This window comes from Hyperoodon ampullatus (genome assembly GCF_949752795.1).
Source record: "Hyperoodon ampullatus genome assembly, chromosome: 15".
NCBI lineage: Eukaryota > Metazoa > Chordata > Mammalia > Artiodactyla > Ziphiidae > Hyperoodon > Hyperoodon ampullatus.
The window spans coordinates 73,800,237-73,825,118 of NC_136928.1; the positions used below are offsets into that span (position 1 = coordinate 73,800,237).

The 24,882-nt window shown below is 59.1% G+C and overlaps 1 protein-coding gene across 1 annotated transcript; it reads left to right on the forward strand.

Annotated features, from left to right (window-relative positions):
• The first annotated feature begins 603 nt into the window (after positions 1–603).
• On the forward strand, positions 604–24,388 carry SDC1 (syndecan 1). Its single transcript, XM_079721292.1, has 5 exons — positions 604–722; positions 20,381–20,462; positions 21,415–21,899; positions 22,719–22,854; positions 22,996–24,388. The coding sequence occupies exons 1-5, from the start codon at positions 657–659 to the stop codon at positions 23,163–23,165; spliced, it is 939 nt and encodes a 312-aa protein (XP_079577418.1). The 5' UTR covers positions 604–656; the 3' UTR covers positions 23,166–24,388.
• The last annotated feature ends 494 nt before the right edge of the window (positions 24,389–24,882 follow it).

Genomic DNA, 24,882 nt, shown 5'->3' on the forward strand with positions numbered 1-24,882 from the left:
GGGGTCCCACGCACCTGGAGGGCGCTCGGTGTCCACTCCCAGAGGGCGCTGCAGACCGTCGCCCACAGTCGACAACCAACTGCCGCCCCTCCCGCCACGCTCCCGGGCGGAGCCTCAATACCCTGGGCCGGGGCGCAAAGGAGTGCGCTCGGCCCCCACCACCCGGGAACCTAGGAGCAGCTGAGCTGCAACGCCGGAACCACGGCCAGCTGGGAAGGTGGCTCCGGAGGTAGGCGAGGCTCTGCCCACGCACCGCGGGCCGGGGGCGGGGCGATCCTGAGGGGCCGGGCCATTCAGGGGGCGGGGTCCTAGGGGGTGGGGACTGGGGCTGGCCCCAGGACCTGGAGAGCCGGGGGTGGGGGGCTAGTTTTTGCAACGGCTACGGGCCTGCGGCTTTATTATAAGGCGGAGCTCGGCGGGAGAGGTGCAGGCGGGAGCCGAGCTGAGCGGGGAGGAATCCAGCCGTAGAAAGCGGATTGCAGCCGGCGGACCCCGCAGCCCTCGCCTAGGACAGCCAGCCGCGGGCTGGACATCGCTCGAAGGAGCTGCGCGCAGCGCAACCCGCGGAGCCGACCCGGAGCCCCGTGCAGTCCGGGTAGCGCAGCGCAGCCCTGACCCGCGCAGCTCGCCGCGCTCCAGCCGCCGGTCCGGGCAGCATGAGGCGCCCGGCGCTCTGGCTCTGGCTCTGCGCGCTGGCGCTGCGCCTGCAGCCGGCCCTCCCGGTGAGTGTGGCCCGGGGCCGGGCTGTGAGGCGGCGGGAAGCCGGGGTTGGCAGAGCCGCCGATGTCGGCGGCTGCACGTGGAGGGGGAGGGGAAGCGGGGACTTCCCTTCTTCCCGCGCTAGCCCGGCGGGCCCCGGTACCCGGAGCCCCGAAATCAGGGCTCCTGCCCCAATTACCTCCGCCGTCGGGGGTCGCCGCACGAGTTCCGCCGTTCGGGGCGGGGACCCGGGGTCCGCGGCGCCCAGCGGAGCGGAACCTGCGCCGGGGCTCCGCGCTCAATTAGGTAAAACGGTTCCACGGGCGAAGGGGCCCGCCAGCCTGCGGCGGCGCCTGGGGTCGCCGGCTCCCACCCGGTCACCCCGGGCGCCGCGGCGCCGGCTCCCCCGCCTGTGACCCGGGAGGATGCGGTGATCGCGGCAACTACGCCCCGTCCGCGGACCCTAATTCAAACCAGACTCGCCGAGCCCCGGCTCCTGGCCTCTCGGGCGGAGGCAAGTTTGGGCGCAGCGGTGTCGGCGCGGGAGCAGGCGGGCGTGTTCGCTAAGGAGCCCCAGCCAGGGCTGCGAGGGGGACTGGGGCGGGCGGGCGGGCGGAGGCGGGGTCTTCGGCTGTCCGTTGGCTGCCCGAGAGGAGCCGGGCCGAGCTGGTAGAGGGAGGTTCCGGGAAGTTGGCCCGGAATGCTAGAGACCCGCAAGAACCCAACTTCTGGGCTGCTGAAGTTGTGCTGCCCGGGGAGGGACGCGAGCCGGCGCTGGGCACAGCCGCGGCGCGCGGGCTGCTTCCCCGAGAGTGGACCCGCGAATGGCTCTTCCCCTCCCCCGGCCTGGCTTTGTGCTGGAGCCGCGCCGAGGGAAGGCGGGTCCCTTGGCCCGCCCAGTGGAGCTGGAGGAAAAGGGGGACAAATGTGGAGCCCGAGGCTGGGGGGGCGGCCTTTGGGTAGGACTCCAGCATCCACCTTTGGCGAGGGGTGAGTCCCCTCTGAAGAGGGACCTGGCCGACAAAGAGCATCCCGAGGGTCCCCAGAAAGTGATCTCCCGCCTCAGCCGCAGTCCGCTGGCCCGCCTTCCCCAAAGGGGGCGCTTTGTTCTCGGCCCCTGTAACCCTTTCCTGGGAACCGCCCCGCAGCGCCGTCCCTAATATGGGCTGGGACCTGGGCTGCCGCCAGGTGTCAGCCCTGGCCGCCGGGTGGTCATGTCCACCCACCCCCCCAACCCCAGTCCCCACACCCATTGCTAGAGTCCCGGGGTCCTCCCCGCGGGCCGGGTCGGCCATCCCCCAGGATGGAGAGGGGAGGTGCGGACCGAGGGGCTCTTCCCGTGCCGGAAGTGGCCGTCTCTGGCCACCACATCTGGACGGCTCGACTTCCCTAGCTCTGGCAAAAGGAGGCACGTGGGAGAGGAAGGAGCGGCTGCCGGGAGTGGGTACTCCGGTCCTCCACTTACAATGTATTATCTGGACAAGTCCCTCAGCAACGCCAACCCTCTGAAAGCGGGTCCCTCCATAATTAATAGTAACTCCCAGTTATTGAGAGCCTTGCGGTATTTTGCAGGGTCTGGCTCAGGTGAGGTGCTTTTCAGGCTGATCTGTGAAGTGCCCTCCTTGTTTCCCAGGTGACTCTTACGCTTGGAAACAGTTTGGAGTCCAGGAAAGGGTCCCTAATGCCGCTTGAATTGCTGATGAGTTGGAGTGTTCATGTGGGGTGCCCTATCTGGGGGAGCCATGGGGAAGGACAGGATTTCTGAGCTGGGTCTCCATAGCACGCCTGGCTTTTAGGTCCAAGAAGTTGGCATCTGGCTTCTCCTTCACTCTTGAAGAGCATGGCTTCTGTGGGATTCAGACTGCACCTTGAACCAACAGTTAATACTCTGGAGAAGAAGGTGAAGGTGTTTGGCTTACCTCCCTGGCCCACCTGGCCTTTCCTGGCTGCCCCCCTCCCTCCAGGCACAAGATGGGGCCTCAGCAGTACTCCACCTATTTCCAGCCAGAATCGGGAGTGCTGGTGGTTGTTCCTTTGCTTGCCTTAGGTGAAGCTGGCATTCCTGAGCGGGGATCCCAGAGCGCCTTTTAACACGGGGAGGCAGATGGGATTAGAAATTCTCTGGGGGCCACGTTTCCCGGACTTTTTCTGTGTGCTGGGAAGGAGCAGATGCTGCATTTTTTTTTCTACCCTAGAAAATGTGATACATTATGGAAAGGCAGGGCAGTTGAGTTTCAAGGGGGAAACGAGGAAGGGAGGGAGGCTCATTAGAGCTGCAGTGGTGGGAGGGCTTCCTGGGGGTGTTTGAGCTGAGCCTGAAAGCACTAAGCTTTGGGGTCAGACACCGGCTCAGAACTTAGGTTTTTGTTTGTTTGTTTATTAAGTTTAGTTTGTTTTCTCTTTCCCAGCCCTCTCCTCTCCCTTTTATAGTGGCTGTCCATATTTGGTTCAAAGTGGGGGCACGAAGTACCTTCCCAGAGCCCTCTTCTACCCTCTTACTAAAAGAAATAAGGCAGTGGGATTTGCTGAAATAGGAGAAGGTGTCCACTGGTTGCAGAGATCTGGCTTCTCCCGGGGTTCACTTTGGCCCCAGTGGGAAGCAGGTCAGAATCCCCTGGGGATCAGTGAGGTAGGGTATGATCCTGGGCGCCTGACTTTGGACAAGGGAAGGCTGCTAGGGCAGGAGGTTGCTCAAAACCACTCCCAAGAGACGAGAACAGGTTTGTCTAAAAAGGTTTCCGCGTGGTTGTGTGTGTGTGAGATTCCCATGGTCTTTTGTTTCTGCCATGCAAGAAAAATTGCTTGTTCTGGAAAGTTATTTGCTGTTTCCTCTCTTTCTCTCTTCTCTTTCTTGAAAGGCAGAAAATCCCTTTTTGCCTTAATTATGGGGGCTAGTAGAGACATTTCCCGACGGCCTGGCGGAGTGGGTGGGGCTGGGGGAGGCATTAACTTCCTCCGCCTGGGCTCAGAGCCTTCTGGAGGTGATGTCACTCCTGGCTTGAGCTCCACAGGGAGGGTGGGGCTGGTTTAAGTCTCTACCTGTGGCTCATAGTGGGTTTCAATAAAACCTCATTAACCCAGATTCGTGGGGAGAGGGATAAGAAAGGGAGGGAGAGGAGCCTGGAAAGAATTAATGAAAAGCTTGAATTTTGGAGTAGTTTATAGAGGAATCTTTTTTATTGCCGCAGAATTTTGGATTCTGAAGTCACTTGAGAATGAGGTATCCTTGGTGTCCAGGTTTTTTCAGGAAGCTAAGAATCCTTATTACCCTCAAAAATATTCTTACTTTGGGCGGGACTCTGAAATATTTATTTCCCTTCCTTTATTAACAAAAGAGTACTAAGCATAGTTTAATCTCTGGATGCCAGGGTCCTCATAGCTGTCACCATGTTAGGTTATGGCTTTTGTCTCCCGGGTTTATTGAGCTCTGAAGAGCACTTTGCCCCTGGGCCTGGTGCCTTTCTGTTGGTGCACTTGGAATTCTGGTTTGCTCTTTTTCCTCTTCCATCCCTGTCTGATAGCAGCCAAAAGTGACACTTGTGGGCCTAAGTATAGCAAGCGGCTTTTCAGTTCAGTTCTAACTGGCACTTTTCTCCAGCAGTACTAAGAAACTAGTCAGATTTGTTAGAATTATTTCTAAGACAAGAGTTTTCAGCGCTGAGTAAGGGTCTCACCTGTGAGCAATGACCTCTGTGGTGTCCTGATAGTACCTAGAATAACAAAGAAGCTGTCAAGGGAGGTGCTTATGGGCTCCCTGGGGGAACAGATGTCAGTGACCTCTGGAGTAAGCACCTGATGATGACCCCATATTCCAAGTTCTTCCACCTGGCTGAAGTTGTAAATGACTTGCCAGTCATGGGTAGCCTGGACCCAGTAAGGCTAACTCTGTCTAAATCCTGGTTGGCAAGGGCCCTCACTCCTTTTTTTAAAAAAATTATTTATTTAATTAATTTATTTTTGGCTGCGTTGGGTCTTCGTTGCTGCGCGCGGGCTTTCTCTAGTTGCGGCGAGCGGGGGCTACTCTTCGTTGCGGTGCGCGGGCTTCTCATTGCAGTGGCTTGTCTTGTTGCGGAACACGGGCTCTAGGCACGCAGGCTTCAGTAGTTGTGGCATGTGGGCTCAGTAGTTGTGGCTCGTGGGCTTTAGAGCGCAGGCTCAGTAGTTGTGGCACACGGGCTTATTTGCTCCGCGGCATGTGGGATCTTCCCGGACCAGGGCTCGAACCCGTGTCCCCTGCATTGGCAGGCAGATTCTCAACCACTGCGAAGGGCCCTCTTTCTTAGCTTGGGCCCTATCTCTATTTTTCACACTGTGTTTTATTCGGGTGGCAGTGCACCCGTACTGTTTGGCTGGCCAGAAACAGCTTTGGATGAGGTAGACCCCCGGTATTGGATCTCTGCTCCGCCACTAATTTACCACGTAGTCTCAGGCGAGTCACTTCACAGCCAAGTCTTGATGTCCTGTGTAAAGAGAACATCATACCTGTTCTTGTCCTCGTTCTGGCATTTGCGTATTCACTTCATAATGAAGGTGTGAAAGTGTTTGGTAATGAAAACGCCAGAGGAAAGTTAGCTGTCGATAGAATTAGGATCACCTTTAATTGAGTGCCTGCTATTGGGTGCTCGATGCTTTTCCTGCATCCCTATTTCATATCTACCCCAAACCTTTACCATGTATGTCACTGTCCCCATTTTGTGGATGAGGCCTGCAGAGGTGAGCCCCTACAAGGGGCCGACGTGGGAGAACCAGGATTTGTACATACGTGTGTGCATATGTGTATGGCGTGAAGAAATTGAAGAACTGGCAAGTCTCCCCCACAAGCCCAGCATAGGAGACTAGCTGAAACCAGCAAGGTTTGCCCTCGTGCTTGTCCTCAGGGCAACAACCAGCCTGCAGTGACTTTCATCATGGACACTGGGGAGACATTTGTGGAATTAGTAGATCTTTTTTTAAGCCTCGAAGCCGGGCACCGTGGCCCCTGTGGGGCAACCAGAACCCAGGACTCATGGCTCCTGTGCTGGGCTCACCTCCCGGCCCCTTCAATGCCAGGTCCCGCCGCCGCTGCTAGAGCAGCCACATGAGGAATTGTCATTAAATGATTTCTAGTGCTGGAACCCTGGGATTTTTACAGAACAAACGATTTCCTGATTTCCTCCTTCTTTTCAACAACGAATTTTGGAGTCTTGGGTTGAAAGCCGCCCCTTGAGGGCCTGCGTAAGTGTGTCTAGAGAGACGGAAGGGGATTAACGGAGTCTGTGGAAAGAGGGCTTTTGGCGCCAGGATCCTGCACCCTGGAACAGATTCAGTGCGGTGTCATTTCCCTCTCAGCTGTTCCGGCAGAGGTTGGGCGTGCGTTCTGGAACCTCCCTCTGAGCGGCCATGAGCGCCCTGGCAGTGCGGAGAGAGGGCAGGCGTGTGGGCATCCCCCCACCCACGGAGGCACGACCCTGCGCTCGGGGTCACTTCAGCAACTGTGCAACTTCCAGCTCCAGGTGGATGTGCGGAGCCCCCTCCACTGCCCCCCAGAAGGGCTAGCTTTGTCTGTGTGGTGTTACCACCTCTGCCTGTCCTTGAGATGCTGACATTGGGTGGGGAGTCAGCACTAGAAAGTCCCCTGCATTTCCAGGTCCAAGGCAGGGGCACCTGGTCAGCTCCCTGGGGCTTGGTACCCTGCGGGGGAGCGGTGCAGAGGAGGGGTGGCACGGGCCAGGGTGGTCTAAGCTTTTTCTGGAAAGGGTCCAGCAGCCTGTCATGCCATTGTGGGTTTGGGGAGCCAGGGGGTCTGGCAGGGCCTCAAGGCTGTGGAGGCACTGGGCAGTCGTGGGGCTCGGGGCCGTCGGGTCAGGAGGGGGTAGGCTCGAGGGGCTCCCTCCCACGTTTATGGCTCTGTGGTGCTGCCTAATTATATGGAGAGGCTGCTCTTCCTCTGGCCTTCAGCCCTGGGAAGAAACTCCTCTGCCCAGTGACTCACGTGAGGGTTGCAGCCCCACGAGAGGCCGTGTGTGCGTGCGCACGCTGCATGGGTTGCAGCTATGGCTGGGCTTTGCTTGGCCCGTCGATTTCCCCACTGGGCTTCCCCACAGGTTAGGCTGCAGTCTGAGATTTTGGGAAACCTGGTCACCACCTGTCTGCCACTTCCTCCTCAGAAACCAGGAAGCTGTCTTCCTCCCTCCCTCCCTTTTTTTTTTTTTTTTCTTTTTTTCCTGGTACACGGGCCTCTCACTGCTGTGGCCTCTCCCGTTGCGGAGCACAGGCTCCGGACGCGCAGGCTCAGCGGCCATGGATCACGGGCCCAGCTGCTCCGCAGCATGTGGGATCCTCCCGGACCAGGGCACGAACCCGTGTCCCCTGCATCGGCAGGCAGACTCTCAACCACTGTGCCACCAGGGAGGAGGGCCCTCTCTTTTTAACTGCAGCTCTTCCTCTATCCCAGGCTTTAGAAAAGTCTGCGGAAGTTACTCCTACAGACAAGGGTGGCCAGGACCCCTGTCCTGCCTAGTCTCAGTTTAATCCTCCATGGTATGACTTGGGCAGGTCCGCGCCCCTCTGCATCTCAGTTCCCCTGTGCACTCAAGGGGCCCCTCTTACCTGCTTCAGCTCTAACAGCCATGTGGCTGCAAAGAGACCTTGTCCTGGGGAAGGTGAAGGTGGCACTGGGGGGACCTAGCGGGGGCTCAGAATCCCCCAACATTATTCCTCTGGGGACTCGAGGGGGCACTGCCTGCCTGAGGGCTCACCTGTGGGGTGGAAGTCACGGCAGGCTGCTCTTGGAAGAGGTGGACTTAGGGCTCAGTGTGGGAACCAGAGGTGGATGGAGGCCCCTGGGCAAGGTCAGGCTGGGGGTGAGGGCCGGGTGATGTTCTCTGCACACGCCCAGGCCTCCTGGCCACCCACCCCAGGTCCGCTCATCCGCAGGAACGGAAGCCGCGGCGGGCAGGTTGTGGCAGTGGGGCAGGGAGGCGTGCTTATCGCTCCACTCATCGGCTGAATCATGGTGCCAGGCCCACAGATCCTCCCCTGAGACTCATCCAACCAGCTTGTCCCTGAGCCCACCGTGTGTGAGGCAAGACTAGGGCTCGGGGGCCTGGCTTCCAGCCCCATCCTTTTTACCGCTGAGTGACTCTGGGCACGGGCCTCTCTTGGGCTCAGTGAGTCCACGTGTGAAATGGGAGTGCAGCTGAGAGGCGGAGGTGAGGTCACGCATTTGGATGTTGGTGACGTCTTGTGGCTGTGTCACAGGGCTGGTGGCGTCTGGGTGGGGCCTGCCTCTGCTCCTGCTGCCTCAGGAGAGTTCTGCCGCAAGCGTGGGTTGTTGGGAAGCCTACCTGGCTTGACCAGATCTAAAGCCCAGAGCCTGGCTGCCTGCCGTGCGCACAGCCCTGAGCAGGTGGAGAAGGGTCCACGCCTGGCCCGGGGTTGCGTGTAAGAGAGGGTGGCCATTACTGGGACCAGACCAGACGGCAGGGTCGGTCTGTGCAGACAGGCCAGGGGGGCAGTGACAACCAAAGGTCTTTCAGCCTGAGAAAGGGTTCATCCCAGAGCCCCTCACATCAGGAGCTCAGGCCATAAGGCAGGGCATTTTCTGTGTTAGGACAGGGGGCCCCCCGATGGAGGCAGCGGGAGTGGCGGAGACTGCCAGTCCTGCTCTGGGACCCCTCTTGGGCTCCCTTCGTCTCCGGAGCAGTGCAGAGACTTGTCCCACCACGGGACGTTGAATTCACAACCTTTCCCGCTTGGGCTACCTGACGCTTCCTGTGGCCACGCTGGCCCTTGTTGGGTGCCTTCTGCCTCCAGCAGGCTTAGGAGACGGGGTTCTGGGGCCTGGCCCAGGGTGGGTGGGGCGTGGGGAGGTGGGGGGGAACTTCTGGAGGGCCGAGGTGGCTTGTCCACCCCAGCTCCTAGCACGTGCTGGGCCCCGGGAGGCCTCAGGAGGACCTGAGGACCCGCACTGCTGTTCCCATGTCACGGCTGATGCCCTGGCCGCGTCTGACCTGTTTGGGGACTTGACTGTGTCAGTCCCGTGGCAGGGGCACAGAGTGCATTGGCTCTTCTTTCCAGTAGCTTCTCAACACCCCTGCTGCCCACAACACTGTCTGGGGCCTTGGAGTCCCATCTCTGGGGAGTGTCCCGGATGGACATGTGGTCAGGTTTGGGCTCGCAGGGTGTTTCAGGAACCTCTGAGACTATAGTAAAGGCTGCGGTCACTCCAGCTTCTCCCGGAGAAAACCGCTGGGGGCCATACTGCTGTCGCTGGTGACCACACTCCTCCAGGATGCCGTAGGGGAAGGGCCTGGGCAGCACGACCTCCAGGCTGGCCAGGGCCTCCCGGGCTGGGAGAACGGGCCCCCTGGGGCTGAGCTGAGATCCTCGGGTGCTGCCCCTGCCTCTCCTCCCTGCCCCCCACAGGCACTGGGGAGCAGGGGACAGGGGTCGGAGGGTGAGCATAGGTGCCGAGTTTCCCTGGGGCAGGCCTGGTTGTTGTGAAGTCCCGGGAGGGCTCAGGCCAGGAAGTCGGACCTGAGGTCTTCATGGTAACTCTGAAGGAGTGGCTGAGGCCACCTGGGTTCTGGGAATTGTGTGAATAGCAGAAAGCCCCCAGCCTAACCCCTTCTCCCTTCCACCCCTCTGTGGAACAAGATCATCCTTCCAGAGCCTCATCTAGGGGCTGGGCGTCCACCTGGTCCAGCTCTCTTCCCAGGGTAGTGGCGGCAGCCTGAGCCTGAATGTCTGAGTCTGCCTGCCTGTGGAGTGGATTTGCGGCCCCGTCTGGGGTCCTGAAACCTTGGGCCTGGGCAGGTGAGGTGGGACCCAGAACTGACTGGTCAGTCTGCCTTGGTTAGTCCCACCTGGGGCTGGCGCAGAGAGAGGTGCTGTGCAGAGGCCGGAAGAGCACAGGACGTGGAGTCTGGCCAGCCCACATCATTACCAGGCTCCACCGCTTCCTCCCCGGAGCATCCTGGGCAGGTTTCATCCCCTGCCTCGAAGCTTCAGTTTCTTTACACGTAAAATGGGATTTTTTAAGTCCTGCTTCGGAGGGCTTTTGAAAAGATCCTGTGAAATAACCTGTGTGGTGTGATTGGGAACCTCTTCCTTGTCTGGGCTCAGAGGAGCAAGTCTGGGAGAGCTTTGGGGCTGCCGCTGCTTAGGGAGTCCCCTGGGGAGAGCCCCCTGTGGCTGTGACTGGGGGGAGGGGCACAGTCTGACCTGACCTGTGTAGTCAGCACTCAGTGTGAATGGCCAGCTGGTCTTACCCCAGGGTACTGATGTAGCAGGACCTACAAACACGGCTTTTGCCCCTTCTCAGAAATAGGAGCCTTCCCTGTCAGGCCAGACTTTGCTCGCCTCTGCCTGAGCCTTTGCCAGGGGCCGGCTCCTGCCCCGAGGAGGTGTGGGCTAGGTTGGTAGGCAGTGGGAAGAGGCCCGGTGAAGCCAGATGCCTGGGTACCTGGTGGGGGTCTCAGGCCAGCTGAGCAGGCCCCCCTGGCTGTGGGGGACCCATGGCCTGTGCCCAGAACTGCTGACTGAGGGGTGCCCTGGAGTGGGAGCGGGGCTAGGCTGCAGGGGGGAGGGGGAGGGAGGGGGAGGGAGGGGGAGGGGGCCCCACCCCTGGGTCCTCCTTCCTTCTGCACTTTCTCCTGTGCCGCCTCCAGTGGAAATGAGGGCTGTTTTCTCCCTGAGGGTCAGAGAGCCCGCAGTCCTCCGTGTGATGGGGTGGCTGACTGCATGCCTGGAGCAAGACTGCCTGGCCCCAGACCCCCTCTCTAAGCACTTCAGTGGCTGTGTGCCCTGGGACAGATGACTCGTCTCCTTTGCCTCAATTTTCTCGTCTGTAAGATGGGTTTGGTACTAGACTCTAAGGTTATCATGAGGTGTAAATGAATTCATTCAGGTAAAGTGCCTGGATTAGTGCCTAGCACGTAGTACTCAAGACATACTAGCCGCGATTACTATTTTTCCCCCCAAGACCTAGTTCCGATATTTCTATGTTTCAAGTGACCCCCCCAACCCTCCAGCCCAGGTCAGATCCTTGGGTTCTTCCTTCCGCCCCACGACTGTCCTGAGTCCTGGGCAGGTGTTAGGGCTTCCTCCCCTTTCTGAGGTTTCTCTGAGTTCATAAGACTGGGGCTGCATCCACAGTCCTCCTTTTAACTGCCTTAGCACCTACTGTGTACAGAGGCTGCCAGGGCCTGGGAACTCAGTGCCGGGCATTTGAAGCTGTGCGAACCTTGTAGCCATCAGGGAGCCACTGGAGGAGGGCATCCTGACAGTGAAGGGGCCCAGGCTGCTTTGCTCCTTATTGGCGGGGGTCCCACCAGTAATCTGGGGAACAGGCCCAGCCTATTGAGATCTGGCCTTCACAGGAAATCCTGCCTCCCAGCACTCAGGCCGGAAAGTACCAGCTCTGCTCTGCCACTGGACCCCTTCAAGGACACTCTGACCTTTTTCTTTGGGCTCCAGCAGCCTCAGTGCCTACTTGGTCTGAATCGTACTTTATCCCAGAGGCAGGTTCCCAGACTAGCCCATTATTCTTCTGGACGTGGGAGGAGAAGCCGTGTACACCTGTGGCTTAAGCAGGAGCAAAGGGAATTTCGTCGTTCGTTCTTGGGTATGGGGTTGGCTGGCAGCCACGTTCTGACACCGGTTAAAAACTTTGCTCTTGGCATCTTTCAGCCTCCTTTTTGCAATCCTTTCCCATCTTCCAAAGCCCCTACACATCCCCAGTGCCCCAGTTCCAAAACTACCCTTCCCCCATGGAGCTAGTTTCTGCTCTAGTGTGAGTGACTAGCTCCCCTTAGCCCTCCCAGAGGCATTTTCATCTTAAAAGGGATACTCTAACTGCAGGGACACCACCGGGGAGATCTGGAGGATAAAGTTCGCCCCCTCCCTCCACATACACACAGCTGGCGCCCTGACCAGCGGCTGCAGGTGTGTCAAAAGCTGCAAGTTTCTGCCTCCTTGAAACTTGAAGACACTTTATTTAGCCAGATCTGGGGGAGGATGTCTCTAGAAGCCCATATGCCCCCTTGGGGGTCAGGCCCCCAAGCCAGGCGGAGTTTGGGGATTAATCAGCTAGAGAGCAGCTCCAGCGGCCCTCATGGGGTCCGACTGGGGGATCCTGCCATGAGCTTCTGGCCTTAGCTGTCTCGTTGGGACAGCCAGGGCTGGGGGAGGGGGGGAGAGGCTCGGGGGGCTTTGGCTGCTCGTTCTGTCCCCGTGGGTTGACAGTTGCCATCTCCAGAGTCACTGATGTGGGACATCTCCAGCATCCTGCCTAGGCCATCATGCCCTTGGGAAGCGGAGAGCGGTGATCCCGAGTCACTGTGATCAAGTACCCCTCCCCCCACTTGCCATTGCGGGTCCTCCCCCTGCTGAGTGCCATGTTGGTGGTTGGCTGCCCCTCCAGGGCGGGCCTTGAGTCGCCACCCACAGACTTGGGACTTGGACCCCCATTGCAACCTCTTGGCCAAGCCTCTGTCGTGCAGAAAGGCAGCCTGAGGCAAAGTCTCTTCAAGGTCATCCAGTAAGTTGGAAGTAGAGCCCAGGTTTTCCAGTACCAGGTCTAGTCACTCTAACCTGGCCAGCCCTTGTCTGGCTCCCAGGACAGTGCTGGGCACAGAGGCTGGCTGGGCCGGGCCAGGCGGCCTTGCTGAACGCCCAAGTGGAATCCTACCCTGCCTGGCCCAGGTTCTGGCAGGTGGGGAAAAGCAGAGGAACTGGTCTTCCAGCTCCTGGCCTCACACCCAGCCCTCAGCTGGGCCTGTTCTAAGACGAGCCTCGGCATGCGGGCAGTGAGGCAGGCGCCAGCTCTCCGGAGGGGTGGGTAGGGGGTGCTGGTGGCAGCTGTGACCTGGCTTGGGCATCGGGGCTGGAGCTGGCTGCCAGGATCCCCCCTCCTTCAACACAAGCCTGACCCCTGGGGTACTCCAAGGAAGAAAGGCTCTATGACCTTGACCTCGGGTTTCCCTTGTGAAAGCCCTGACGTGCAGTGCCCTGGGAAATGCTACTGCAAAGGGTCTTTAAGCCAAGTGTGGATGGCGCCCTGCACCCCGGCCCTGTCCTGGAATCCCCCAGAGCGGTGAAGTCTGTCTCCTAGGGGCAGGGTGGGAACAGCTGCGGTGGGGTGGTGTGTGTGTATGGGGGGGAAAGGTGCGTGCCCAGGAGGTCCCCTGCAAGGCCTTCCTCCTCAGGGGCCCTGCGGGGGCCCTCACCGATGCTCGTTCTCAGGGTGAGGGCAGAAGAAGCCCCCTCCCCCCTGCCTGTCTGTTCCCGGGCCCCTCCCGCCTTGAGCTGTACCCGTCACCCCTCTGCAGGTCCCAGCCTGACTTAGTTCTTGGTGAGCTGATAAATCACCATGCCTGTCAGGCCAGGAAATGCTGATGCTGCCCCGAGGCACCGGTGGGGCCCCTCCCTCCTGGAAGTAGAGCGGGGTGGGGGGAAGATTTCAGGGTCTTGAGGCCAAAGCCGGGAGATCCGGGCCTCCTCGGTGGCCTCGGCAGGCCTCCCTGGCAGCTCCCAAGTGAGGAAAGCAGCATTCAGAGAGGAGGTGATTTCTCCAGTCACCACCGTGACCTCCTGGGCCGGGGGGAGCCCAGCGTCTTCCTGGGCCCTGGGCTGCGGTCCTGCCCTCCCTCCCACCCCGCCATGGCCGTCCATGGCCAGTGTATCACCCCCACCACGCCACTCTGGCCTCACTGGTAAGGGATTGGGGCCGCAGGGCCCAGCCTAGCCTGTCAGAACCCTGAGAGGGTTTAGGGCTCTTCAGCCAAGCCCCTTGTGTTGTCCAGGCGGGAACCAGGTCCCCCAGCAAGGGAACAGTAGAGCAGGACCTCCGCCTGGGGTGGGCCCCCCTGGTCAGGGCTCTCTTCCCCCGGCATCCTTAGCTCTGGTCCTTTCCTGGAGACCCTTGATCCAAGATGCTTTGGCCCGCTTGGCCCCTCAGGTCCGTGCTTAGGCCGTGTTAGCAAGGGCTGAGGGAGGGAGTACAAATGATCCCCCCGATGAGGGAAAGCAAGAGTCACAAACCCCACTGCTGCCGGGCACCAGGGCGTTTGGTGGGCCACGGGAGGGGGCTGGGTATTTGTAACATTCTCTTCCCCTGCCACCCCTAGGCGGGCAGGTACCCCGGGCCAACGGCACCGAGGCTCTGCAGCTCCCCATCCCCTCTCTGCTCCTTGGCCTTGTTGGTGGTGCCCCCACCCCCACCCCAGAGAGGGCATCAGCGGCTCTGCGCGGCTCCTGTTGGTTTCAGCCTGGTCACTGCATCAGGCCAGCTGACGGGATGAGAGTTGCCCGGAGAATCGAGGAGGTCCTGCTCAGCCCCGGGCAGGCAGGATGCAGGCTCAGCTCAGCTTCAGGACAGTCGAGTGTTGCTTTTCTTTGTTTCCTGTTTCTAGCACTACTGGGAATTGAGGGGTTCTCCCAGCTCTGCGGCGAGGCCTCTTCCTCAGACCGGGCAGGCACCACAGTGTACTGACTATAGAGAGTGGATGTATCAGAAATGTAGAGAGAATGTTCTAGAACTTTCTCGGATCACTTTGTCCCTAGGCCTTGTTTTCGGGGCTACTTGGTACCTCTTCTTTGAACACTGGACCTGAGTGGGTCTGGGAGGGGGGTCTTGCCTCCCCCAGCCCCCAGGCCACTCTGGGCGACGCCTTCTCCTGTCCAGACTGTCGTTCTCCACATGCAGTCTGCAGACCACCTACAGGAGCTGGAGCTTGCAACGTGCAGAGTCCAAGGCCTTTGCCCCAAACCCACTGAATCAGCCTCAGGGATGGAGCTTGGAAGACTTCATCTCCAACAGTCTCCTGGTGATGCTTAGGGACCCCAAAGAAGAGAGCCCCTGGCCTGGAGGCAGGTGATGGTGTGAATGTCACCCTGGCCAGTTTGGCATCTTGATACACAGGTCAGGGGCAAAGGCTGAGGTCCTGTAGCCCAGACACCTCAGCCCCCGAGAGTTGTGTGGGGTTGGGGGAATCAGCTCTTTTCCCTTAGATCCGTAGATCTGGCCAGGAAACCGAGGCGGGTAAAAAAGATGTCAAAAAACCATGAATCTCATTTCAGCCTCCCGAGGATGCCTGCTGTTGGGTGAGATTTTGGTGGGATGGGAACGAGGGGTGTTTATCCTGGTGTGATTGTGTGGCCCGCCTGCCTTTAGACTCCTCAGCCTGGGCTCATGGAACAAGTTGGGCCCCTACCCTCCACCCGCTGTCTTCAGCCCCAGCACGGGCACCAAGGCTGGCTGCTTGGGAAAGGCTTTGACCTGGGCACTGTGACAAGGGGCAGCTCTTTATCCTTGTGGGTTCAGCGACTGAGCTCCCACCACGGCAGCCAGGGCTTCTATCGCCACACCCAAGCCTTCCAACCAACAGATACCTAAACCTCCCTTTCCCACTTTGCTGCGGAGGCCGCCACACCAGTGAGGCCCCAGCGTCGCCGACGCTGTGACTCAGGGCCGAACGTTGTTCTAACCTCTCCGGGGTCTGGCTGGAGGCTTCATCTGCCGGCCCTAGCGTCCCCAGTAGGGTGACCCTCTGTACCCCATCCTGTGCAGCTCCCCCTTCCAGAAGCGTCCTGGAGTGGGGGCTATACCTGGGAGCTCACCAAGGCCAAGACAAGAGCATTTCTTACCCGCTCTTCTCCCCAAAACCCCTGGATGATGGTCCCCTGAGTTTTGAAGTTGAAGACCCTCTTTACTATCAAAGGACCTTGCATGATATTGTACTTTCGGCATGTGACCTCAGTAATGCTTTTTTTTTTTTTTTAATTAATTTATTTGGTTGTGCCAGGTCTTAGTTGTGTCAGGTGGTCTTCGTTGTGGCATGTGAACTGTTAGGCGCGACAAGCATGTGGGATCTAGTTCCCTGACCAGAGATCGAACCCAGGCCCCCTGCATTGGAAGCGCAGACTGTTAGCCACTTCGCCACCAGGGAAGTCCCTTCAGTAATGCTTTTGAAAGGATTTGTGTTTATCCATCACTTAGATCAAGCAGCTGGTAACACATCAGTGATTCAGGGTGTGGGTTGGAAACCACAGGTCTTTGGATCTGATGGCTGCGGGTTGATGGGGTGCTGGGGTCAGGGGTCAGACAGGCAACCTCTTCAGTCAGCCTGGAGTTAGAAGCCCCTCACCTGAACATCTCTGAGATGCCCACTTGGTATCCTGACTTGTGACCCTCCCAAGGAACTTTCATGCTTATGCCTAAGGTGTCTTGGAGGGATGCTGCAACACAGCCCCAGGCCCCCTGGGCCAGCCTGGGCAGAGGTCTGCTCAGATGGAGGTGGCCCTCCTATGGCCAGTGTGGGGTGAGAGATGGCAGGAGTGGGCTTGAGGCTGCCTTCTTGAAGCTTCCTCTGCCAGCCCTCTGCCCGCAGACTACCGACATGCTCTTGGGAATGGCTGACAACCTGGTGATGGACACCCTTAGCCCCCTGGTAGCCCTGACCCTGCTTGTCCATACCCTCCTGTCTCCACCTCTGAAGCTGGGCTGGCATCTTGGTCTCAGCTGCTGGCAGGGGTCAGGAACTCTTTTTTTCTTTTTAGTGGTTTGCCTTTTTAAAACATTTATTTATTTTATTTATTTATTTTGGGCTTCATTGGGTCTTCGTTGCCGTGCGCGGGCCTTTCTCGAGTTGCGCTGAGTGGGGGCCACCCTTCGTTGTGGTGCGTGGGTGGCTTCTCGTTGTAGAGCACGGGCTCTAGGCGCACGGGCTTCGGTAGTTGTGGCTCGTGGGCTCTAGAGCACAGACTCGGTAGTTGTGGAGCACGGGCTTAGTTGCTCCGTGGCGTATGGGATCTTCCCGGACCAGGGCTCGAACCTGTGTCCCCTGCATTGGCAGGTGGATTCTTAACCGCTGCGCCACCAGGGAAGCCCAGGAACTCTTACTTGGTGAGGATGACATGCTCATCCCATGGCTCCTGGGGACTGCGGTGCATTGAGGAGATTTAGGCAAGTTTCCCTTAAAACAGCTGGACCATCAGGGAAGGTGGTCCTTCGGGGCAGGGGAGGGAGAGAAATGGCAGGTGAAGGGAGCAAACACTGCCTGCAAGTCTGCAGATACTTCACTGCCCGGTGACCCTTGGCAAGACCCTCACCCTTATCTCTGGGAGATGCTGATCTCAGCCCTGCCTGCCTCAAATCAGAGGATAATGGTAGGAAAGGGATGGAAAATGCTTCCAGTGTCAGAGAAGGCCTCCCTCCGCTCACACTCCCTTTCCTGCTCCGCCAGACCCCTGAGCCCAGGTCCTCTCTCGGGGTGTCCTCCTCACGCCACCCCAGGTGTGGTCCGGAGACCAGTGTGGCTGAGATGAGATGGGCTGGCCTTGTGTTCCTTGTGTTCCCCGTGTTCCTTGTCCCCCAGCCTCCACGTGTCTGCCCCCCGACCTGAGCGAAAGATGCCGGCAAAACCGGGGAGGCCCAGGCTCTCGCCTACACAGAGAGGCCCCAACAGGTTAGCAGTTTCCCAGGAGAAGGGCTTCTCTCGGGACTAGGTAAGACTTTGGATATGCCCAGTCCCTAAAAACAATTTGGGGCAATTTGGCTTTGGCCTTTCAGGCCCTGGGCTTCCAGGGTCCGTGCTGTGTGTGGGAAGGACCAAATTGGCCTTTGCCCTGAGCAGACCCAAGGTGTGAACATCTAGACCTCCTCATATGGCTTTTGATTTGTTGTACAAAGAACTGATTTTCCTGGGCCTTACAGAGGTTAAAGGGCCCCATTAAAGGTACAGCTGGCTCGCCTTTGTCTTCCCAGGCTCTTTGAAGTGGGTTCCAAACTGGGCCAACCCACCCCTGGCATCCCCGAGTTGTGGCCAGTGTGGTCTCAGAACAGTGTCAGAGGCCGTGCCGAGGAGAGCCCCATATGGGGCCTTGGAGGCAGCTGACCACAGGCTCTTAGCACAGCAGGCCTGCTGGTGAAACCGGAAGTCTCACCCCAAACTCCAGAGTCAGCTGGCACCTGGTGATCCAAGTTCACCCTCAGCAGTTTCTGCTAACTTCCTCCCCAGAGAGCTGAGGCTGTCACTGGAGGTTCAAGCTGGAGGTCTGGGAGATCACTACAGCCTATCCCCTTGGTGGAGACCCAGCCCCAAAGGAGAGGCTGCCCTGAGGCCTGGGAGCTGGTTTCAGGGGAGAAAGTGTTTGCTTAAGAGCGTGTTAGTATAAACAAGATCGCGATAAGATGAGGGGACAAATTGTTTTAGGGACTGGGCATATCCAAAGTCTTACCTAGTCCTGAGAGAAGCCCTTCTCCTGGGAAACTGCTAACCTGTTGGGGCCTCTCTGTGTAGGTGAGAGGCCGGGCCTCCCTGGTTTTGCCTGCATCTTGGACGGTGCCTCCAAGGTGGACGGGGTCCTGGTGCGTTGTGTTCTCTGCAGGCCTCAGTGCCCCTGTCTGTGAAACAGGGCCTGGGCCCGGGGACCCTGGCTTCTGCTTCACAGTGTACGGCCGAGGCTGGTATGGCTGCGGCCCTGGCCCCCTGCTCCAGGTCCAGCTTCCTGCCCAAGGCTGGGAATTGGAGCACTGCCGCCTAGGGTCTCCTCCAGAGCTGCGAGGGTGTTGGGCGAAGTGAAAGGGGGTCTTGGTGCGTGTGGGTGGGGCGTGACCCCTGAATGCTTGTCCCCCTCAAGCTGCCCTGTTGGGAGCATCTGCCGTGGGCCTGGGGCGCGGGTATGTTAGGGTGTGGGTACCCACTCTGCGCCTGCCTGGGGGACAGTGTTCTTTGTTACTGGAGGGGGTGAGCTTTGGGGAGGCGAGGGTCAGCTTCGACCGAAGCTCCGTGGAGGCAGGACAGGTGTTTGAAGTGCCACCTGGGGACAGTACAGACAGGATGTGGCCTGAGGTGCAGGTGGAGGCCAGGGACTGTGACTGTGCATTGTGGATAGGCCGTGGCAGCTCATACAGGCCCTGCTGCGGCCAAAACGTTTCTCTTGGGGGGCGGGGGGCCGGTGGAGAGGGGAGGAGGTACAGTGTGGGTTTTGTACTTTCAAAGGAAGCTCAGTGGTATTTCGAGCCTCACGGTTTCTACACGTTTCTGGAGCTTCCCCCTGACCTGGGCCCTGGGATGGAGCCTCCCCCGATCCAGCTCTGCCTCAGGAGGCCAAAGGTCTTGCCTCTCCCTCCCTGCCCTGCGCCACTCAAGAGGGAGGCCCCGTGGCCCGTGGCCAGGACCTGGCGAGGCCTCTTGGGCTGAGGAGGCCCATTCCCTGGAGCCCAGCCTTGGGCAGGGCCTGCCCTGTGACGAGTCTGCACAGAGCTGCCCGTGAACTGGCTCCCTTCTGCCCCTCTTCTCCTGAAACCCTACCAACCTCCACCCGCCCTCTTCCTAGACAGGCCCCAGAATCCTGTTCCCCAGGCTGCGTGGCTCTTGCTCCCCCAACTTAGAGCAGCCACCACTGTTGGTGGGACCCTTACTGTGAACCAGGCTCTGTTAGGGTCTCTTCATGCATAATAACCTCATTAAACTTCTGCAGCAGTCCTGGGATGTAGATATTACTGCCGTCCCCATTTTACAGATGGGAAGACTGAGGTCGTAGGAGGTTCCAAGATGTCCTCAGGGCCATCCAGCTAGGAAGTGGAAGAGGTCAGGGGGGCTTGCAGAGCCCATGTGCTCTGAACTAGGCTGTTCTGCTTCTTCATTCGTTCTTTGTTCTGGCCCTTGACATTGGGACTGCAGCACAGGGTCATTTGGGTCAAAGTCTTGTTGCTGAACAGGATACTTACGGCTACTCTTCCTGCCACCTGGCTGCTGGGTCCTCCCTTCCCCATCTGCTGTCCTGGAGCCAGTGTTAGGGGTGGGGGTGGTTCCCCCGGCCGCCGGGTTTCCGCGCAGGCCAGCTCGGCTGTGTGTGGTGTGTCCTGCCTCCGCCTGGTCCCACTCCCTGGCCCTGCTGGCACAGCCCCTGCTTCAGGGCCTGGGTATATGTTTGCACTCCGGCACCTGCAGCCTCTTAGGCTCGGCCAGGCAGGCAGCATTCCTGGGGCGGCTCTTGGCACACAGGGCCCATCCCAGGCTCACAGACCACTTGCCTCCTCAGTGCAGGGTCCCTTCTAGATCAGCCTCATCTATCCCCAGGCTGATGGATGTCCTGTCCTTCCTTCCCCAAGTGGGTCTGGACCCAGTTTTTCCAGTGGATGAGAAAACAGGCTGAGTGTGGGAAGGAGCACTGTGGCCAGGCCCGCCTCGGCACAGACAACTCACCCTGCGCTCATCCCTGCCCCTCCCTGCCATGGGGCCCTGCACCCTGGTGCTCAGCATGCCGGGAGGCGGCCTCCCTGGAGCCAGGTGGTTGTGATGTTGTTCCGGGGGGTCCTTGAAAGCCCCACTCTTGGACCCTGAAGCTCCCTGGTCAGTGGCCCCCGGGACCTGGTTCTCAGTGTAGGGTGGGCTTTGGTCCCAGGGGGGCCACAGTCTCTGTTCCCACCAATGGTGTTGTCTGTCTGCTCCTCTGAGAGGCCTGGGACGCCCTGAGCAGACTGAGCTTCTAGGGTGTGTGTGTGTGTGTGTTGGCGGGGAACCGAGGGTTCCAGAGCCACACACGAGGGCTTCCTTCCTGTGCTGTGTGTAGTGGTGTGTGTGTTTTGGGAGCAGGGGGGTGCATGATTTACCCAACTACCTAGGATGGGGACCCCAGAATAGCAGGGCCCCAGCCAAACCTCCACTCATATCCTTTTCTGATTATTTTCCAGCAAACTGTGGCTATAAATGTGCCCCCCGAAGATCAGGATGGCTCTGGAGATGACTCTGACAACTTCTCTGGCTCGGGCGCAGGTAAGTGGGCATGAGGGCTCCACCCCAAGATGGCAGCAGGCCGTGGGCTGGGGATGGTGGTCAGACAGCCCTCCTAGCTGGGCCAGAAGGGTGATGCTAGGGAAGAGAATGGGGACCGTGCTGCAAGGAGAAAACGTGTGTGGGTTGAGGTGGGAAGGATGTGGATTCCATGAGGTCCTGGGGGCTGCCTGCTGCAGACAGACTTGGGCTCGTGTTCTTATTTTTAACTCACTGGGCAATCTTTGGAAGGTGATTTGACTTCTCCGAGCCTCTATTTCCTCATCTGTACAATGGGAATAACATCCTGACTTCATAAGGCTGTTGGGAGCTATTAGGCGGCGCAGAGCCTACTGGAGTATAAATGTTCCTTTATCTTCCCTATTTCCCCTTTCCCTGGGGGAATGAAATCCTTGAGCCTAGAGGTGGTCAGGGAGGCTCTCTGAGGAGGTGCTCTTGAACTAGACCTCAGAAGAGGGAGGGCTACGGTCATCCCTGGGGAAAGTGGCCTAGGCAGGGGCCCAGGAGCTAGGACGTAAGACACAGGCCTCTGTACTTGGGAGGCTGGGGAGAGGACAGGTGGATCAGGGAGGGGGCCAGAGAGGTGTGTGTATGGGGATATGGCGTTCAGGCCCCTAAGGATGCCCCCACCCAGGGCGCGGGCTTCAGCGGCCGCAGGAAAGATCCCTTCCCAGATGGCTCCAGAGACCAAGCTGTCCCCAGGCACGTGCAGCAGAAAAGGGCAGCTTTGCTGGTTCATTTTCCAAAGTTGAGTTTCGCCTTAGCTCGCTCTGCCCCGGGAAACACAGCTTCTCACGGAAGAAAGGGTTTGCTGTGCTGGCCTGGAAATCAAAGCCTCGGGTCCTCAGCCAGGCCTTCCTCATGGCCTGAGCTTGGCGGGTCTTGATGTTCAGGGGCCTCCCTCACCCCACACGCTCTGCTTCTGGCCCTGCAGGCGCTCTGCCAGATATCACCTTGTCACAGCAGACCCCCTCCACCTGGAAGGACAAGGGGCTCCTGACGGCCACGCCCACGGCTCCAAAGCCCAGCCGCCCGGATACCACCGTCACCTCCACGTCCACCTCCATCCTGCCGACTGCAGAGCAGCCTGAGGAGGGAGAGCTGGTGCTCCTAGCAGAGCTGGAACCTAGCCTCACCGCCCAGGAGAAGGAGGCCACCCACCCACCCAGTGGGACCACGCTGCACCCAACCACCCAGCGGGCATCAACAGCCAGAGCCACCACGGCCCAGGGGCCTGCCACCTCCCATCCCCACAGGGACATGCAGCCTGACCACCATGAGACCTCAGCTCCCACAGGTCACGGTCAGCTCGAGCCTCAGGCTCCCAGCGTGGAGGATGGAGGTTCTGCTGCCACCGAGAAGGCTGCTGAGGATGAAGCCCCCACCCAGCTCCCAGAAGGAGAGGGCTCTGGCGAGCAGGTGGGTGTCGGCCCACTGTCGTCCTCTGCATTTCCTGGGATGCCGGGTGGCCAGTGGGTAGGGTGGCCCTTAGTGCCTGGTGGGGCACAGTGCATTGGGTGGGGGGCACTGGCCTGGACACCCGGCACAGCCAACCCCCTACGCCCTGTGAGCACGTCGTAATCCCCACAGTGAAGGCAGGGTCCCGAGGGCCCATCCTCCGCCCCGCCCCCAGGGCTGAGCCCAGGGCGGGATAGACTAAGTACGAGACCAGTGCAAAAGGGCCCCTCAGGATCCCCGAAGAGAGGGCGTCCTAAAACTCACGCCTCTGCGGCAAGTGTGAAAGTTCTACCAGGTCTTACTTTTCGTCTCATAGCATCGTGGTCATGTTACACTTTACACTAAAATGAGCCTATTTATTTTCACATAAAAACGTGGGCTTGGGCTTCCCTGGTGGCGCAGCGGTTGAGAGTCCGCCTGCCGATGCAGGGGACGCGGGTTCGTGCCCCGGTCCGGGAAGATCCCACCTGCCACGGAGCGGCTGGGCCCGTGAGCCATGGCCGCTGAGCCTGCGCGTCCGGAGCCTGTGCTCCGCAACGGGAGAGGCCACAACAGTGAGAGGCCCGCATACCGCAAAAAAAAAAAAAAAAGTGGGCTTTCTATCACTTGATGGGGTACCTTGGCCACAGTCCAGCAGGGCCCAGTGCGATGTGGCAAGAGGGGCCTGGGTTGGGGTGTGTCTGAGCCGATGGCAGAGGTGACCAGGGAAGCTGGGAGCGGACCTGGACGCAGCCTTCGCTGTGGTCGCCCAAACCTGACCCCACACCTGCCCTCCCCTAGGACTTCACCTTTGACGTGTCCGTGGAGAACTCAGCCGGGGCCACGGTGGAACCTGACCAGCGGAATGGGCCCCCAGGGGATCCCGGGGACGCGGGGGCCTCGCAGGGCTTCCTGGACAGGAAGGAGGTGCTGGGAGGTGAGTTTTCTCTCCGAAGGGTAGCATGGGGGACAGACTGCTGCTCTGGGGGCGGGGGGCTGTCTTCAGCCCTGGCGGGGCCGCCACTCAGCCCAAGGCGCAGCTGAGCTCACCTGGCCTCTGTCCTTCCCGCCCGCCCAGGGGTCATTGCCGGAGGCCTCGTGGGACTCATCTTTGCTGTGTGCCTGGTGGGTTTCATGCTGTACCGGATGAAGAAGAAAGACGAGGGGAGCTACTCCTTGGAGGAGCCGAAACAAGCCAACGGCGGGGCCTACCAGAAGCCCAGCAAACAGGAGGAGTTCTACGCCTGATGGGGGGGTACCCCTCCCCTCCTCCTGCCACTCGCTAGGCCCCCACTTGCCTTTTCTGTGAAGAACTGCAGACCCTGCGCTCCTCCACCACGCCTCCTTCCTGGCGCACCCAGCCCCGCCGGCGGCTCCCTCCCCGCCGAGTCCTGGGCGTGCCCGGGAGAGGGCTCGTCTCCGCTTCTCTGACTTCCGCCTGGAGACTTGGGCACAAGGGCTTTCTCGCATATGACCGACCTTTCCATCACAGCCGGCACCTGGCAGCCCACCACGCTGACTCAGTTTCTCCAAACCGGAGCAGCCCGTCCCCAGGCCCAACTCTGGAGAGAAGGGGACCCCGCTGCTCGGGACCCGGATGGCTGGAAGATGCTGTGGCTGAGGGCTGACACGTCTGTAGCACTTACTGGTAGAGACCAGCGGGCCTGGCTGGGGGTGTGTCCCGCTGAGTGGTGGGGACCGGAGGTCAGGGCTCTGTCGGAATTCACTTTGTTTTGTGGAGAGGTCTAAGTTAGGTGTCAATTTGTTTTTGCACATGTTTCCTCTAGTTTCTTTGTTTATAGCCCAGTAGACTTTGTTACTTCAGAGGTAAGTTAAGTAAATTGATTTGGTTACCCCCATCCTGCTTCCCTAATCTATGGTCAGGAGACAGCATCAGGGTTAAGAAGACTTTTTTTTTTTGGGGGGGGGACTAGGAGAACCAAATCCAGAAGCCAACATATAGGCTTAGTTCTGTGTTGTCTCTTGAGTTTGTCACTCACGTGTGCAACAGGGTATGGAATGTCTGTTGGGTGGCCCTGTTGGTGGGCTGGCCCATCCCGGCTGCCGTGGGTGGTCACCTCTTTGAGCAGTCATGCCTGTGTCCATGAACTCGGGGCCAGGGCCATGGCCCAAGTGGCTGGGATGCTGGGGAGCCTGTGTGAGAATTGAATCCTGGAGCCTCAGGCTTGGGGATCGAGGAGAGAGGACCAAGCCCTTCCTTTGATGCCATCTCTGGGGCACACTTTCTCCTGGAAGGTGACGAGAGGGGTCTTGGCCCTACCTGCCACTGAGCTGCCCCACGAAGGACCAGGTTCACTTTGATTAGCTCCTGTGGCCCAACTCTGGGCTGGAATCAGGAATGTTCCAAAGAGTTGATAGTCTTTTGCTTTTGGCAAAACTCTGCTTAATCCAATGGGTTTTTCCCTGTACAGTAGATTTTCCAAATGTAATAAACTTTAATATAAAGTAGCCATGTGAACTCTACTGCCTTTGCTTCTTTCTGTGCTGGTCTTGTGGCCGTGACCAGCCTTTTCGCTAAACGCCAACGATATTGGGAAACTTGGCTAAAAGCTCTGTGCCTTCATCTTTCTCGTGGGGAGGGATTCTGGGGCCAGAGTCCCTCTGGTTTGTTTGGTTTTTTGTTTTTTGTCTTTGCTGAAATTATTCTGGAGATTGGTAGGTTCATGCACGGTTATACAAGGCCTGATGTAAATTTCCGTGTTGCCAAGTTCAAAGGACAGTCTCCTAAATGGTGATGAAGCTGTGTCAGCCCCAGTCCAGTTTGATCCGAGGCCATGTGCCCCATGGAGGCCTGGGGCCAAGGCCTGCCTCTCAGACACCTTTGTTGGGACCAGAGACCCCCAGCCCTGGCTCCTGGGAACTCCTGTGGTTGCTTATTTAATTTGACAGCATTCCAGCTGCTCTGTTGGCCACTCCGAGGGGGGACCGTCTGTGATTCGGAGAG

Bases quoted from the DNA above. Each gene is read 5' to 3' on its own strand.
- SDC1 (XM_079721292.1), top strand. From the start codon at position 657: ATGAGGCGCCCGGCGCTCTGGCTCTGGCTCTGCGCGCTGGCGCTGCGC. The intron at 20,463-21,414 runs GTAAGTGGGCAT...CTGGCCCTGCAG, and splicing joins CTTCTCTGGCTCGGGCGCAG to GCGCTCTGCCAGATATCACC. The intron at 21,900-22,718 runs GTGGGTGTCGGC...GCCCTCCCCTAG, and splicing joins GAGAGGGCTCTGGCGAGCAG to GACTTCACCTTTGACGTGTC.